The sequence below is a fragment of the Labrus mixtus genome, chromosome 4 (genome assembly GCF_963584025.1).
Source record: "Labrus mixtus chromosome 4, fLabMix1.1, whole genome shotgun sequence".
In the NCBI taxonomy this organism is placed as follows: Eukaryota; Metazoa; Chordata; class Actinopteri; order Labriformes; family Labridae; genus Labrus; species Labrus mixtus.
The window spans coordinates 2,281,138-2,298,331 of NC_083615.1; the positions used below are offsets into that span (position 1 = coordinate 2,281,138).

The 17,194-nt window shown below is 35.9% G+C and overlaps 1 protein-coding gene across 1 annotated transcript; it reads left to right on the forward strand.

Annotated features, from left to right (window-relative positions):
* Positions 1-1,119: 1,119 nt before the first annotated feature.
* On the forward strand, positions 1,120-15,958 carry prr5a (proline rich 5a (renal)). The gene is made up of 11 exons (XM_061035121.1): positions 1,120-1,393; positions 2,948-3,090; positions 5,646-5,771; positions 5,868-5,948; positions 7,465-7,513; positions 7,635-7,692; positions 11,588-11,679; positions 11,784-11,924; positions 13,482-13,617; positions 13,718-13,996; positions 14,097-15,958. Exons 1-11 carry the CDS (start codon positions 1,301-1,303, stop codon positions 14,384-14,386), a joined length of 1,488 nt encoding a protein of 495 aa, XP_060891104.1. The 5' UTR covers positions 1,120-1,300; the 3' UTR covers positions 14,387-15,958.
* The last annotated feature ends 1,236 nt before the right edge of the window (positions 15,959-17,194 follow it).

The following is a 17,194-nucleotide window of genomic DNA, read 5'->3' on the forward strand; positions in this document are numbered from 1 at the left end:
AAAATATTTTCCTTTGTTTCAAATGTATAGTCTAGTCTTGGGTAAAATGTCCCGAATCGGAGGTTAGAGTTGGCTATCTTGTGTTTATCTTTTTTTGGGGTGAAACAGTGTAAATGTTGATTTGATCAAAACACAAGAATACAACATGTATGTAGGCTAAATGGCATATTAGATGTTTGGTTTGCAGACGTATGGCTATAGCCTAATATTCACACAACCATATTGCCCAGTCTATTTCTCATAAAGAGGCTAATGCACAGCGTGCCTCTGTTAAAACCAGTTTAGTTTATCACGAGAGCCAGTTATTGAGGCTAAATCACGACTCGTGGAAAAAAGGGGGATTATCTGCAAAATGCCCGCTGGCAGATGGTAGGAGACCCACTGTGTTAAACGGCATAGATTGGGGTCAGTGCCGGATGATGGCATGTGTTTACTATATCCCACTATGTTTCTGCAGCCACATGCAATGCACGAGGGCAAAGCAACGTGGCACATGTAGTCTTTTCTTTTTTTCTACCAATGCTTTAACTCAGGGATGGGCAACTTAGGTCACAGCAAGGGGCCACATTCATTTAACTCTCACTGCCAGAGGGCCAAATTGTAGGATACAAAAACGATTACAGTCAATTATGTCTCAAATTTAACTCAACATATACCAGTGATCAAATATTATTATGGACATTTTTCTGGTTTTCATGATTTCATGGCAGATTTTGTCATGTTTTCTTCATGTTTCCAATTAATTGATGTGTAAAAATTGACCTGAGGGCCACTTTAAGGGTTGATGGGGGCCGCATGTGGCCCCTGGGCCGCCATTTGCCCAGCCCTGCTTTAACTGCACACCTGAAGGTACTGCTGTGCTATATAGCCTGGTAAGAATTCAGTAGGTTAAAGCTCTGGCTCTATATGCGGATGTTTGTTTTATAAAAGGCCTACATTCATCTGTTCCATAGCCTTCATTTCAGCACCTCGTGAATACAGAGAAATAGATCCGGGCATGTCCAGTGCAGGCCATAACTCGTGCTTTAACTTAGATCTCAGTAATTCCCCTCTTTTGCATACAGCTCTTAACTACAATGCGCGTTCACGTTCCTCTCATGGCCGCGCTCAGGTTTTTTTTGCTTTGCATCTCGTCAAAACAAAGCGAGCACACACAGCGCTGCATGCTTCATGAATGAGTCCCCTTCCACCACACCACCACCACCACCACCGCAGGTCGGACCCCTCATCCGCCGCCTGCACCCTGATGCCCGTGTGGGTGCGCAGCCGGGCGGGGGAACAGTAGTGGAGCCAGCCGTTCATGAACTCGGACATATACACACACATCCGAACAGAAGAAGGGCCTACTACATGCCCGATTCATCCCTCCAGAAGCAACACAGGATACGGCACGGTGAGTGCAGGGTGGGCGGGCAGAGGCGCATGACATATACGGCAACTTTGTGGGGCCATTATGATCCAGGTTTTTCCTCCAAAGGTGGACTTCGTGATGCATCTCCGAGAGAGCCAATGTCTCTGATTACAATGTCTTATTGTCGCGTCTACACAGGTAGAAAAAAATAGAAAAAGCTCCACGTACGCACGACTGGTTGGTTGTACATTCCTCCCTGTAGGACAAACGTGTACTGTTGACCGCATGTCTGCTTGATTGTCTGTCTTATTAAACATGTGGCTTAACCGCGGGTTATCAAGAGGCCAACATAAGCAATAAAGACTAATAATAAAAAGGAAAGTGGCTCCATCGATCCGACTGTAGTCGCCCTTAAGAGACAAGGAGGAGGGGTGAACAAAAGCAGAAGTGCACAGACTAGCGTGGCATGGCATGACGGGTAGACTGTAGTCTGTGTGTGTGTGTTTCTGACTGTAATGGAAGCAGATCAATCCCCTGAAAACACACCGGTCACACATGTTATCAATGGCAGTGAGGGGGGTGGGTGGGGGGGGGCTCATGCTGTGTCTTTTGTCTGAGGAGTGACAGCCCAGACTGTTGTTCTCCCCTCCGACCAGGGGATGGTGCTTTACTATGTACAGTATGTTTCTATGGGGGGGAGACACCCAAACCCACTACAACACTGTAATGAAACACTCCACCACGGCTCCCTGCGTGGCTTTTTTTACTGGAAGAACACTCACACTGTACATGTTCACACACGCATTTCCCCATTTGGTGTCTGATGGTTCACACTTGATTGCAAAACACTGTGTGCACATTGTGTTGAAATAACAGTCATTGACAGGAGGAGGAAAGTGACTCTTATAAGGAGGTTGCACATGTTTGACTTGTTTTCCTTTTAGTGCTGATTTGACCTAAATTTGTCTGTTTAATATTTATTTCAGTCATTTAGTCTTCATAGCACACAAGTCTTTAGAACAGATGTTTATTGCCATTTGCTCAGATACAGGACGGTACAGGTACATTGGAATTTCTGTGCGTTTCTCCCTGAGTCAGCTTCTACAAAAAAGTTAAAATTATATATAAAATAGAATAGCATTATAAGAAAAAAAAGGGGTAGAAAAGTACAAATAATATGAATAAATAAGTTGTAGTAACAGCTAAGTGATTTAAAATAAACTGTACAGAAGCTATACACTGTATTAAAGCAAAGATATAATACACAAAAATAACAAAGGGGAACACTGTACAATGAAATGAAAATATAAATAAGTTTTCTTGTCTCTACTTTCTACATCTCTTATTGCACCTGGGGTTATTGCACACATATTTTTCACATTATATAATTACTCTGTTTTTTGTTTTTAAGGTTAATATTGCACACTGTGAGGTGGTCAGCTGTCCATTTAGTCTGTGAGGTGTGGGGTGAGGTACTTCCTCCCCATCTTAATGTCCTGTGCTACAAGTCTCACAGCAGCAGCTTGAACTGTTCTTCACTGATGCCTCACCTTTATGTTGTGCTACCTGTGTAATCACCTTTGTTTTTGTTTTCAGATGCTTGATGGACTCCGGCGGAGGCATGCCTCCCGGCCCTCCTCGAGACCCTCCTCCCGTCCCCTGTCCCTCAATTTCAGCACCTTCTCGGCACCTCCCCCGAGCCCGGACATGGACACCGCCAGCGAGCATCCAATCAGGAGGTAAAGGCTCACTTCCCTCGGGATTCAAATTTCACAACATACAAGCATCCTGGAAAATGCATGAAACATTAATGAGGGTTCATAAACAAAATCCCACCAGCTCTCCTCCCAGAGGTTTTCAATTAGCTGTTACTGTTGCCCAAACAGTAATGACTCCTGGTCGGATGTTTTATTCACTCATTTCCTTACGTGTTTACATGTCATCCGTTTGTATATTTGCTATTAGCAGAGTGTGTGGGTTTTCAAATCATAATTTCTAATTTTCTTTTAAATATATTTTTGAAGGTAAGGATTCATTAAAAGTCAAAAATCAGTCATATGGTCCTGAGTTGTAGCGAGTATTTTTAAAAAGCTGTGTGTCTTAGCGGTGGCATTGTATTCCAACAAACTGACACTGGGCTATAAACAATGTACAACATTAGCTGAATGCATATCCTATGTATGTTTGTAGGCAAGTAACAAAAGAGCATGAACAGTATCAATAGTTTAGATCAGAATGACTACACTCTCACATTCTTACAGTAAATATGAAGCTAGCACCAGAAACATGTTAGCTTAGCATAAACATTGTAAACAATTGTTACAGCTCTACTTGCTGTTGGTTACAGCTTCATCAAAAGATCACACAATTTATAATAATAATAATAGACTTTATTTGGCATGGACATCACAACACCACATTCTCCACACCTGTACACATGAGGCTTTTGAAAGGAAAACATTTAAGATAGTAAGAAAAGAGATAAAACAGGAAATCAATAAGGAGAGAATAAATAAATACACATAAACTGTACAGCAAAAAATAATAATATAATAATCTTGCTTTACAAGGACAGCAAATATTAAAACAGGCATGTCATAGAATAATAAACAAGGCAAGATTAAGGAATAAAAATCACTTTAAGATATAAAATCCCTTTTAAAAGAACTGTAAAATACATAGGTATTTAACCCTCATGCATCACTGTGGACATTTTTGTCCATTTGGTCAGATTTTTCCTCTTCATCTGGACATCATTTTGTCTGTTAGTGCATATGGCACCATTTTTTGTAAAAAAAAAAAAAAAAAAAAAGACTCTCTCTTGACACATTTTGGAATGCACATTTTATTTTTTTTAATAGATCAATAGAACACTGAAACATGTTTACCACCCTCTTAAGTCACTAAGGACAAAAAATGTCCACTTCCAAAAAACTGCTATAAAAATAGAACAGATTGATATTTGTTTCTTTTTTCTGCATAAATCTCTTGAACAACTTCAGCCCTGCTCAAAACTACCAAACATTCAATCATATTTAGGAATTTAACCCTTTAAATGCCAGTTTGATTACTTGATGTCACTGTTGTTATTTAAGAAAAAAAACACAAAAATTAGTTATTTTCCAGATAACAAATATTTGGTAGCTGGGGGATTTTTTTTTTAAATCAGTCTTGGATATGTCAAAGATTATCCAAAATATTGACTTTGATGCATTGTTAGTTTTTGTGTAGCATCAGATTTAAACTGTAGTTCCCTGTTTGGACATTGGAGGGCGAAAATGTCCAATTTACAAAAACTGCTTTAAAAATAGAACAGATTGATATTTTTTCTACTTTTTTTTGCATAAATCTCTTAAACAACTTCAGCCCTGCTCAAAACTATCAAATATTGAATAATTATCAGGGATTTAACCCTTTAAATGCCAGAATCATGTAATCGAACTGGCATTTAAAGGGTTAAATTCCTAAAAATGATTGAATATTTGGTAGTTTTGAGCAGGGCTGAAGTTGTTTAAGAGATGTATGCAGAAAAAAGTAGAAAAAAATATCAATCTGTTCTATTTTTATAGAAGTTTTTTGTAAGTGGACATTTTTGTCCTTAGTGACTTAAGAGGGTCGTAAATTTGTTGCCTGAAGGTTAAGTTGTGATAAAAGACAATAAACTCGAAATTTGAGGACTCAAATGTCATAATCATTGAGATCCTTTTTTTTAAACTTTTTTTTGTCCTCCACCAGCTGTGTGGAGAGCAGGAAACCTTCTTCACTGTCCTGTATTGTTTCTCTGTTTCCTATCCCTGTTGTTGTCAACAAGCTGGGGGACTTCCTATTGCACCTCCTCTCCGTACAGTTAGAAGCACAACAAAGAGCCGACTACTTTAATCCGCTCATTCTGCAGTTCTGTGGCATCTGTGCTCTGCATAGATAATTGTTTGCATCAATGGCTGTATTGTCCTGAAGTGGAGGCAGAGTGGGAAGGAAGAATCTGCTCTCATCAGTCCATGTGCGATTGTTTTCTCCTGTTCTCGAGACCTGGGCCACCTCTCGCCTTGGCTCCGCCTTTCCTGCTCTTAACAGCCTGCCCCCTCTCTCGGCATGCATCAGTCTGTCCTACTTCTCTCATCCTCCGCTGCTCTTTGTGTTGCCATTGTGCGTACTTCTCTTTTAGACTCGCACTGCTTCTGTTCTCCTCGTCCCTCCGGCTACCTCCTCATGTTTCTTCTCTGTGTCACAGCCTGACCTTCTTTATCTCTCCTGTCCGGTACTAAGTGCATACTTCCTGTTTCTTCCTCATGAGGACCCTGCACCGGCTGAAGTTGATGAGCTCTCCCAGCCTCAGCGAGCTCGGGAAAAGTGAGAAAAGTTCACCGGAAGACAGAGGGGAGAAGCAGAAGAGGGCGGGAGCCAACGCCACCTGGAACAGGTACACACACACAATCCAGATTCAAACGCAGCGGCTTAAATACACATGATCAAAACAGTAGATGAGTTTGTGATGTTTTTGTTTTTTTTGCCACAGCATCCACAATGCTGTCATAGCTGTCTTCCAGAAGAAAGGTTTGGCAGATAATGAACTCTACGCACTCAATGAAGGTGTCCGGTAGGTTTTAGAAACAAACTACAAACAGTCAAACAGCAGAGAGAGAAAAAGCTTGTTTTTAGTCTGTCGCTGTCATTTTGAGCTATAATTAGCATAATTACTGTCTGTCCTGCGTTTGCTGACTGAACATTTTTCTTGTGAATTAGTTTGTTTGTGTGTGAGATGTACGACTGTGGGCCCGGGGAGTCATGTGGTCCTTTCAGATATCTCATTATCTGCCCAAACCAGACCCATCACTTCTATCACACCAGCCGCCATTACCGCCCAGTAAATGAATTTCCATGTTCAGAGAAGCTGTGAGGAGGCTGACACACACATCGTCAGTTATTCTCAAGAAACTGGCTGCATCCGAATTACCAAGTACCTACTCAATCTGTCAGTAGACAGTAGACAGTAGACAGTACCTACCATTCAGTAGGCAGATATTTGTTCCTACTTCGTCTGATTCATTCAGTAAAGAAGTGGCGTCATTTACGTTTCCCGAACCGGCCACATCCACCCGTTTTTTTTTTGTTTTTTTTTTGTTTAGCTTTATTCAAGAAGAGTAATGCTCATATACAGTCAGGTAAAAAAAAAAAACAATATCACAATGTAAATCAAATAAAAGATTAAATAAGTAAATAACATACAGTACATAAAGGAAAGAACAAATGAAAGACAGTAATATACAGAATATAAAATAAACCAATAAAGACGCATTTAAATAGTGAAATCATTATTTAAATAGAGGGGGAAAGGTTTTATAATAATGCAGGTATTTGTTATATATATATTTATATTTTTTTTAAAGATTTATTTTTGGGCTTTTTGTGCCTTTAAATGGAGAGATAGGACAGCGGATAGAGCCGGAAATCAGGGAGAGAGAGAGAGGGGAACGACATGCAGGAAAGGAGCCACAGGCTGGACTCGAACCCGGGCCGCCCGCCCGGAGGACGACAGCCTCCAAACATGGGGCGCACGTAGCAACCACCGCGCCAGCAGCGCCCCACATTTGTTATATTTTTTTTGTTAACCAACAGTAGCGATTTCAGTCGGGACTTTAAATTAAGATTAAATTAATCCACGCTCGTTTTTTTTTTTATTTGGAGGCAGACGTGAAGTGACGATTTACATTTAATTTCGCACTGCATTGTGGGTGGTAAAATACAATTAATTTCCTGAAAGGATCCATCAGATCCATACTGCATGAAACCCAGAAGTTAGTATCCGTACTGAAATGTTCAGTATACTGAAACTCCCGACTGAAAAGTACGCACTGCCTACTGAACTGTGGCTGTTCAGGAAACGGCCAGTGTGACTCATAATGCAGGAAAACATGGTGCTTAGTAGATTAACATATATGTTTTGGTTGTATTTAATGAAACTACAGATTCACATTGTATATGGGTTTAACAATAAGGCTGTGAACTCATCCAAACAGAAAAGAGAAAACAACTAACACTGGTTGGAAACTGTCAACATTAGTATTCCTGGCACTGTGTCTGAGACCTGAACGCACCTTTTCTTCTTTCTTCAGGCATCTGCTGAAGACTGAGGTCGGGTCCTTCTTCACAGAATACCTTCAGGTAAAGATTTTCATACAGTTGGGATCAGAGTATGTCTGAGTGACCTCTCACTATGGGTCACAGTGTTGTTGTTGTTTTACTTGATAACAATTAGTTGCTCTTCTGTTTTGATAATTCTCAGAACCAGTTGCTGACAAAGGGCATGGTCATCCTCCGGGACAAAATAAGATTCTACGAAGGTATGACTGATTTGATTAACCTTAAGACACAATACAATACCATGTGATACAATACCATCGTACAGTCGTATACAATCGTAAACCATACTGTTCTATAATATACCATACCATAATATACCATACCATAATATACCATACTATAATATACCATACTATAATATACCATACCATACCGTAATATACCATACCATAATATACCATACTATAATATACCATACTATAATATACCATACCATACCGTAATATACCATACCATAATATACCATACTATAATATACCATACCATACCGTAATATACCATACAATAATATACCATACCATAATATACCATACCATAATATACCATACCATACCATAATATACCATACCATAATATACCATACCGTAATATACCATACCATAATATACCATACCATAATATACCATACCGTAATATACCATACCATAATATACCATACCGTAATATACCATACCGTAATATACCATACCATAATATACCATACCATAATATACCATACCATACCGTAATATACCATACCATATATACCATACCATAATATACCATACCATACCATAGTATACCATAGAATAATATAATATACCATACCATAATATACCATACCGTAATATACCATACCATAATATACCATACCGTAATATACCATACCATAATATACCATACCATAATATACCATACCATACCGTAATATACCATACCATACCATAGTATACCATAGAATAATATAATATACCATAATATACCATACCGTAATATACCATACCATAATATACCATACCGTAATATACCATACCATATATACCATACCATAATATACCATACCATAGTATACCATAGAATAATATAATATACCATACAATAATATACCATACCATAATATACCATACCGTAATATACCATACCATAATATATCATAATATAATATACCATACCGTAATATACCATACCATAAATATACCATAATATAATATACCATACCATAATATACCATACCGTAATATACCATAATATACCATACCATAATATACCATAATATAATATACCATACCGTAATATACCATACCATAATATACCATAATATAATATACCATACCATAATATACCATACCGTAATATACCATAATATACCATACCGTAATATACCATAATATACCATACCATAATATAATATACCATACCGTAATATACCATACCATAATATATCATAATATAATATACCATACCATAATATACCATACCGTAATATACCATAATATACCATACCATAATATACCATACCGTAATATACCATACCATAATATACCATAATATAATATACCATACCATAATATACCATAATATAATATACCATACCATACCGTAATATACCATAATATACCATACCGTAATATACCATAATATAATATACCATACCATAATATACCATACCGTAATATACCATAATATACCATAATATACCATAATATAATATACCATACCATAATATACCATACCGTAATATACCATAATATACCATACCATAATATACCATAATATAATATACCATACCATAATATACCATACCGTAATATACCATAATATACCATACCATAATATACCATAATATAATATACCATGCCATAATATACCATACCGTAATATACCATAATATAATATACCATAATATACCATACCATAATATACCATAATATAATATACCATACCGTAATATACCATAATATACCATACCATAATATACCATACCATAATATACCATAATATAATATACCATACCATAATATACCATACCGCAATATACCATACCGCAATATACCATACCATAATATACCATACCGTAATATACCATACCATAATATACCATAATATAATATACCATACCGTAATATACCATACCATAATATACCATACCGTAATATACCATACCGTAATATACCATACCATAATATACCATAATATACCATACCATAATATACCATACCATAATATACCATACCATAATATACCATACCATAATATACCATACCATACCATAATATACCATACCATAATATACCATACCGTAATATACCATACCATAATATACCATACCATAATATACCATACCGTAATATACCATACCATAATATACCATACCGTAATATACCATACCATAATATACCATACCATAATATACCATACCATACCGTAATATACCATACCATATATACCATACCATAATATACCATACCATACCATAGTATACCATAGAATAATATAATATACCATACCATAATATACCATACCGTAATATACCATACCATAATATACCATACCGTAATATACCATACCATAATATACCATACCATAATATACCATACCATACCGTAATATACCATACCATACCGTAATATACCATACCATATATACCATACCATAATATACCATACCATACCATAGTATACCATAGAATAATATAATATACCATACAATAATATACCATACCATAATATACCATACCGTAATATACCATACCATAATATATCATAATATAATATACCATACCGTAATATACCATACCATAAATATACCATAATATAATATACCATACCATAATATACCATACTGTAATATACCATAATATACCATACCATAATATACCATAATATAATATACCATACCGTAATATACCATACCATAATATACCATAATATAATATACCATAATATACCATACCGTAATATACCATAATATACCATACCGTAATATACCATAATATACCATACCATAATATAATATACCATACCGTAATATACCATACCATAATATATCATAATATAATATACCATACCAAAATATACCATACCATAATATAATATACCATACCATAATATACCATACCGTAATATACCATAATATACCATACCATAATATAATATACCATACCGTAATATACCATACCATAATATACCATAATATAATATACCATACCATAATATACCATAATATAATATACCATACCATACCGTAATATACCATAATATACCATACTGTAATATACCATAATATAATATACCATACCATAATATACCATACCGTAATATACCATAATATACCATACCATAATATACCATAATATAATATACCATACCATAATATACCATACCGTAATATACCATAATATACCATACCATAATATACCATAATATAATATACCATACCATAATATACCATACCGTAATATACCATAATATACCATACCATAATATACCATAATATAATATACCATGCCATAATATACCATACCGTAATATACCATAATATAATATACCATAATATACCATACCATAATATACCATAATATAATATACCATACCGTAATATACCATAATATACCATACCATAATATACCATAATATAATATACCATAATATAATATACCATACCATAATATACCATACCGCAATATACCATACCGCAATATACCATACCATAATATACCATACCGTAATATACCATACCATAATATACCATAATATAATATACCATACCGTAATATACCATACCATAATATACCATACCGTAATATACCATACCGTAATATACCATACCATAATATACCATAATATAATATACCATACCATAATATACCATACCGTAATATACCATACCATAATATACCATAATATAATATACCATACCATAATATACCATACCGTAATATACCATAATATACCATACCATAATATACCATACCGTAATATACCATACCATAATATACCATAGAATAATATAATTTAACATACCATTTATTTTATCTCCTTATTTTCCTTTATCTGGTCTGTGTGTCAGTGAATGAAGCTTTAATGAGTTTGGTTTGTTACTGTGTGATTGATGCAGGTCAGAAGTTGCTGGACTCTCTGGCAGAGACCTGGGACTTCTTCTTCTGCGATGTCCTCTCCATGCTGCAGGCCATCTTCCATCCGGTCCAGGTACAGAACTACCCCTCAGAGTGGCTTGCTTTGTAAACAAACATTCATTGAAGGATGGTTGCTGTATCTCATTTCCGCTCTGTGTCCCTGATTGATGACTTCAGGGTAAGGAGCCGTCCGTCAGACAGCTCGCTCTGCTTCACTTCAGGAACACCATCGTCCTGAGTGTGAAGTTAGAGGACGCTCTGTCTCGAGCTCGAGCCCGCATACCCCCCTCTGTTACACAGATGCTGCTTATTCTACAGGTAGGCAAAAAACTCAACACATTGTTTGTTTCCTTAATCAGCTGTCAGTTATTCTTTCTTCTCCTAACAAGATGAAACATCGTCTAAATCAGTGGTTCCCAAACTGGGGGTCGCGGAACACTGTTCGGGCATCGCGAGATTCCTTCCAAGAACATATAAAAATGGAAAATGGTTTAAAATTGGATGTTTCACCCTTTAATTTAAAAATGTAAAAAAAGTTGTTTCTTACAATAAATTACAAAAATAATATGATGGTGTTTGGAGTGACCTAGTGCGTCAAATGTGGGGTCCCAAGGTCGCAAGCTGAAAAGTTTGGGAACCCCTGAATCATGTTTTAGACTTTTACACAGGGAAGTTTGTGACTGCTGTTAGACGTTCATCAGAGGTGGTGAAAACACTTTATAGACACATTAGACTTAATGTCACAAAAAGCTCGGATTATAAATAAAACATTTGAATTTGTAGTCAGTAAGGCAAACAGTTAGGCAGAATCTAAGTTTTCTATTATCAAGTGTCCTCTCTTTTTATCTTCTTCATGGACTATTTTTCAATTGCAAGTCAAAGATTCTTTTTTTTTTAAATACTTTATTGCAGAGTATAAAAGTTGTCATATTTCATGACATATTTTCTTCATCCTGGCACATTTTTATATATAATGTTTTAAACATACAAGAATACATACAACATGAAATAAAATAAAATATAAAGAAAAATCCAAAGAAAAGGTAAGAAGAGAAAAAAGATAATTAAATTAAGTCAAAGGTTCTTGATGTTAATAATATACTTTATATAATGTTCTTTTAAAATAACAAGTTTACGAAGCACCTTATTGACAAAGACAAACTACTGTGAGCTCAGGAAACAAAAAGAGTTTGATGCAATTAGAAAACTGAATCAACATAATTGTTTGTTGTTATTTTTAATGGAAAAGAAAATTATATTAAAAAATTCTCCTTTTCATTTCAAATAACCGAAAGCTACATCCACAAAAATAAACTATTTTGGAAGTGTTTCAGATTCCAAAGTGACATTTTATGTGACTTAATTTTATTCCCTGTTATTTTTCTTCTTTTGATAATAATAATAATAATAATAATAATAATAATAATAATTATAATTATAATAATAATAATAATAATAAACTTTATTTGTATAGCACCTTTCATAAAAGTATTGCAGCTCAAAGTGCTTTACAGCAGAACAAGACATAAAAAGAGCATCACATAATAAAATAACACGAAATAAAATAAATAAAAATAAATAAATAAATGGCATTAAATATTTGAAATTTGCATTAAAAAGGCATAAAATAGCAGTGATTGTATTTTCTTCTTTTTAATTATCCCCTAGTTATTCAATTGATAATAAATTACACAGAAATAGACCACCTGAAAACTGTAACAAGAAATTGCTTGATTAAAAAATATATATATATTATTTTGATTATTTTTCTATTTGTCAAATTTGTCCTTGATTATTTTAGTTTTGGTCTTGATTTCTTCAGTACCAATGAAAAACAATGCATTGTGTTATCTGTAAATCACTCTCTCTCTTTAGGGCGTCCACGAGTCCCGCGGTGTGAACGAGGAGTACCTGAGGCTCGAGTCTTTGGTTCAGAAGGTGGTCTCGCCTTACCTGGGCACCCATGGGCTTTACTCTGAAGACGGTGCTGAGGCCAACTGCTGTGTCTTGGGTGAGACAGTGTGGGGCAAATAAATGTAAAAATCTGAGTTTTAATGTGTCCTTAAAGAAACATGAACTAATCAAACACTCCTTTTCCTGTCGTCATTCAGAGAAGTGTTTGCCGTGGGGATGGCCAAAGTCTGCAGATCAACCGTCGAAGAACCCCGTGGTACGATCGAAGAGCTATAACATCCCTCTGCTGCTGACGCCGGTGGCCGAGTACGACCCCGATGCCGGCTCGGTGGGCAGTGGAGGAATTAGGCGCCACTCAGCCTGTGAGATCATATCGTGCCTGGAGGAGCAGGGACTGGCCTACGCTGAACTGGCCTCGGGATCTGAACTTTCTGGCCCCTCCTCTAACCGGCTGTGTGTGGCCTCTCACTTCAATGGTATGGCACAGATTAAACTGTCAGATGGAGGTTATTATAACAAAATACAAAAGTGGTATTGTAATGATCCATGATAATCCAGAGACCTTCCTCTTCACAGGGATCCTACAAGCAGGATCGAGTGGCCTGAACCTGCCTCTCTCCTCTTCGTCCATCCTTCCCCTGCGTTCCTCAGGAGCTCTGCACGGCACAGAGGCTACCACAACAATGACTGATCTCAGCATGGGAGCATCCTCCACGCCGCCCAGTGAATCATCCAGCCCAGAAACCATAATTGGACAAGTGCTGGAGTCTGCAGACTCCGACTCCGACGGGATATTTATTGATTTTCCTCCTCACTCCTCGGAGGCTCTCGGGTACAGCCACGAGAGCAGACAGAGCACTGTGTAGCTGTGGTTTGCCTTTTTAGGAATGCACCCGCAGTGTGTGTGCAGTAATAATCTGTGATTATTACACATTGAACAAAGCTTCATTTCATTAAAGGGGGTACCATCTTCGTTTCTTGCTGTAGTAAAAATGACTTTACAAAACGAATCCATTCCAAAGTGCTTTCAACAGCAAATGAAAACCTCTCAAGCCTTTTGTTCGACAAAATATAAAATCACAGATCAACTTTTTTTCAAGTTATGAAAGGACTTCAACGTTTCACCAGGTTTTCATCTGGAGGACACCTTATTTCTGGCATTAGCTTTTTAAACCTGAGCTTTCAAAAATGTCAGCCTAACAAGCAACATGAGGTCTTAAGATATTCCATTTTTTTATTGACAGAGAAATCCCATAAAAAAGACCAAAATCAGTAGACATTTCAACCCATAAGTATCTGGCCTGTAGCCAGAGCCTGATTTCTTTCTGCTTCAGAAACTACTGAAAACACAACAGTGATTTTTGTGTCAAATAGAAATTGGTGACAGAAATAGTGTTACACTTTTTACTCCTGTTTAAGTAATATACTTGAAACTACATAACCCATCTGTTAAAAGAACTTATTCAGCTATTTCATATTTGAAATAATAAATTTGTGATACAATTTTAAGCAGATTTTCAGTCGGTCCAATTCAGTCAATAGTCAATAATCTGCTTTTACCAGAAAGGATTACAATTCACTTTATGGTAAAAGCATATTATTGACTATTGACTAAATTGGACCTACTGAAGATCTGCTTAAAATTGTATCGCAAATTTATTATTTCAAATGTGAAATAGCTGAATAAATTCTTGCAGATTAAATAATCCTCAACCTAACGTTAAAATCAAGACGGATCAACCACAATAGGAGTTATGAGGTTTTCACAGAGCATCGGTGGCTCACCTCTATTGAGGATATGGATGTTATAAATAACATTTTTATGGAAAATAAATCAAACTTTACATATTTGACAGTTTTACGCGTATGAATTTGAAACCTTACATCAGATTTGTATTTTCTGTTTGCGCTTCGTTGCCTCTCATGAGCAACACAGTAACGGGGTTTTGCTCTCACTTTTGTACGACATATTCTGAACATGTGGACTTGTTTTTTGTTTTCTTTTGCCAGCGGCAATCATGGGTCTAATTTAAAATCTTGCAGAGAACATTAGTGTGACAGCGTTTGCTTTTTTGCATTATCTGGATGCAGCCGGAGTTTGAGGAGAATTATAATGTTAATTGTTTACATTCGACTAAGACATGACCATTTTGGATGAATGTCGTCTCACACACTGTATTTTGCACCACCACTACCTTGTACATAAAAGTGCATTGTTGTTTTTTTTTTAGGACAGCTAGATAGTGTAAAGTGAGCTTTAACCTTTAAATGAATTAAGATTTTACTAAGGGCTTTTTCACTCGATCTTTTTCAAATAATGTTTTACCTCAAGCGTTTTGTACTTGACTTTTTTTTGACAATCTATGATGTCTATGGAGTTGTACTTTGTATTAATTTGTTATACTAGCCCAGTAAAAATTAAATACATTTGAACTGTATTTAAAAACGTGTGTTATCAATTCTGTTTTAAAGCAACTGTTGTATTATTCATAGAATTTGAATATTGCCATATGTTGAAGGATTTACTCAAACAATGTGTATGATTTGAAAAAGGAGATCTACGGTTGCAGTTGGATTAAATTTTACTGTTTTAGTCGAGCTCCGTTAGTCCACCTATATTTAGGATTTTAAAAACACTGAGCTCCCCATCAACAGATTAATACGCTTTAACCAGACACCAGGAAGAGAGATGATTCTTCATACTCTAAATTGAGATTTCCAAATATTGCCCATCACTAATCTCTCATTAATAAAATCCTCTTAAGTTGAGTTTTAACATTTATTATGAACCACAGCAATCCTAACTCAAGGTCCACTCGCTCAGGTTTATATCAGAGCTCTCAGTCACAGTTTGTGAATTTTATCAGAATATGCAGATATCTGTGCTGTTATTGGTAAGATATTTAGTAAATGAAACTTACTTAAAGTTTGTATTTATTTTGTGATAAATACCCAAAGATTGCTAAACCCAGATTTTCAGAAAAAAAGTGTTGATGGCCTGAACTTTGTGTTTTAAATAGTAGCTTAGTTAACTTAATGCTTAATGTTTAAAAACAGAAGGGAAACAAGTATCTATCAAAATAAAATCATCCAGTGTATTGTTTTGAAAATCACAAAATTCACAAAAAAGGAAAACACCTAACTGGCAGATGGACATTGTGGACAACCTGAATCAATGTAAGGGCTATGAGGATGGAAGGAGGCTATTGGTATCAGTATTGAAGGAATTAAGCTATTTTTCACTTTAGAACATCTGTTTGGAGATGCATTGCAGGGTAACATACTATCATCTAATTAAATTAAATTGAAACAGAATTCGTATATCAGAATCAGAATCAGAATCAGAACTACTTTATTAATCCCAGAGGGAAATTCGATCGTTACAGTTACTCCTAAATATAATATACCGATGTGTCCTTGGGCAAGACACTTAACCCTGCATTGCTCCCACTGCTTCAGTGGTGGTGTATGAATGGGATTAGTTACTTCTGATGGATGATACTACATAGTGATCACTACCATCAGTGTGTGAATGTGTAGGTGTGACCTGCAGTGTAAAAGCACTTTGAGTAGTTGGAAGACTAGAAAAGCACTATATAAGCTCAAGTCCATTTACCATTTACCAATATAGCAGATAGATAGATAGATACTTTAGATACTTTATTGATCCCGAG

What these genes read in the sequence shown, in the direction of transcription:
- prr5a (XM_061035121.1), top strand. Translation starts at nt 1,301, where the DNA reads ATGAACTCGGACATATACACACACATCCGAACAGAAGAAGGGCCTACT. An exon ending in CCATCTTCCATCCGGTCCAG is followed by an intron (nt 11,680 to 11,783) that starts GTACAGAACTAC and finishes TGATGACTTCAG; the next exon opens with GGTAAGGAGCCGTCCGTCAG. An exon ending in AGATGCTGCTTATTCTACAG is followed by an intron (nt 11,925 to 13,481) that starts GTAGGCAAAAAA and finishes CTCTCTCTTTAG; the next exon opens with GGCGTCCACGAGTCCCGCGG.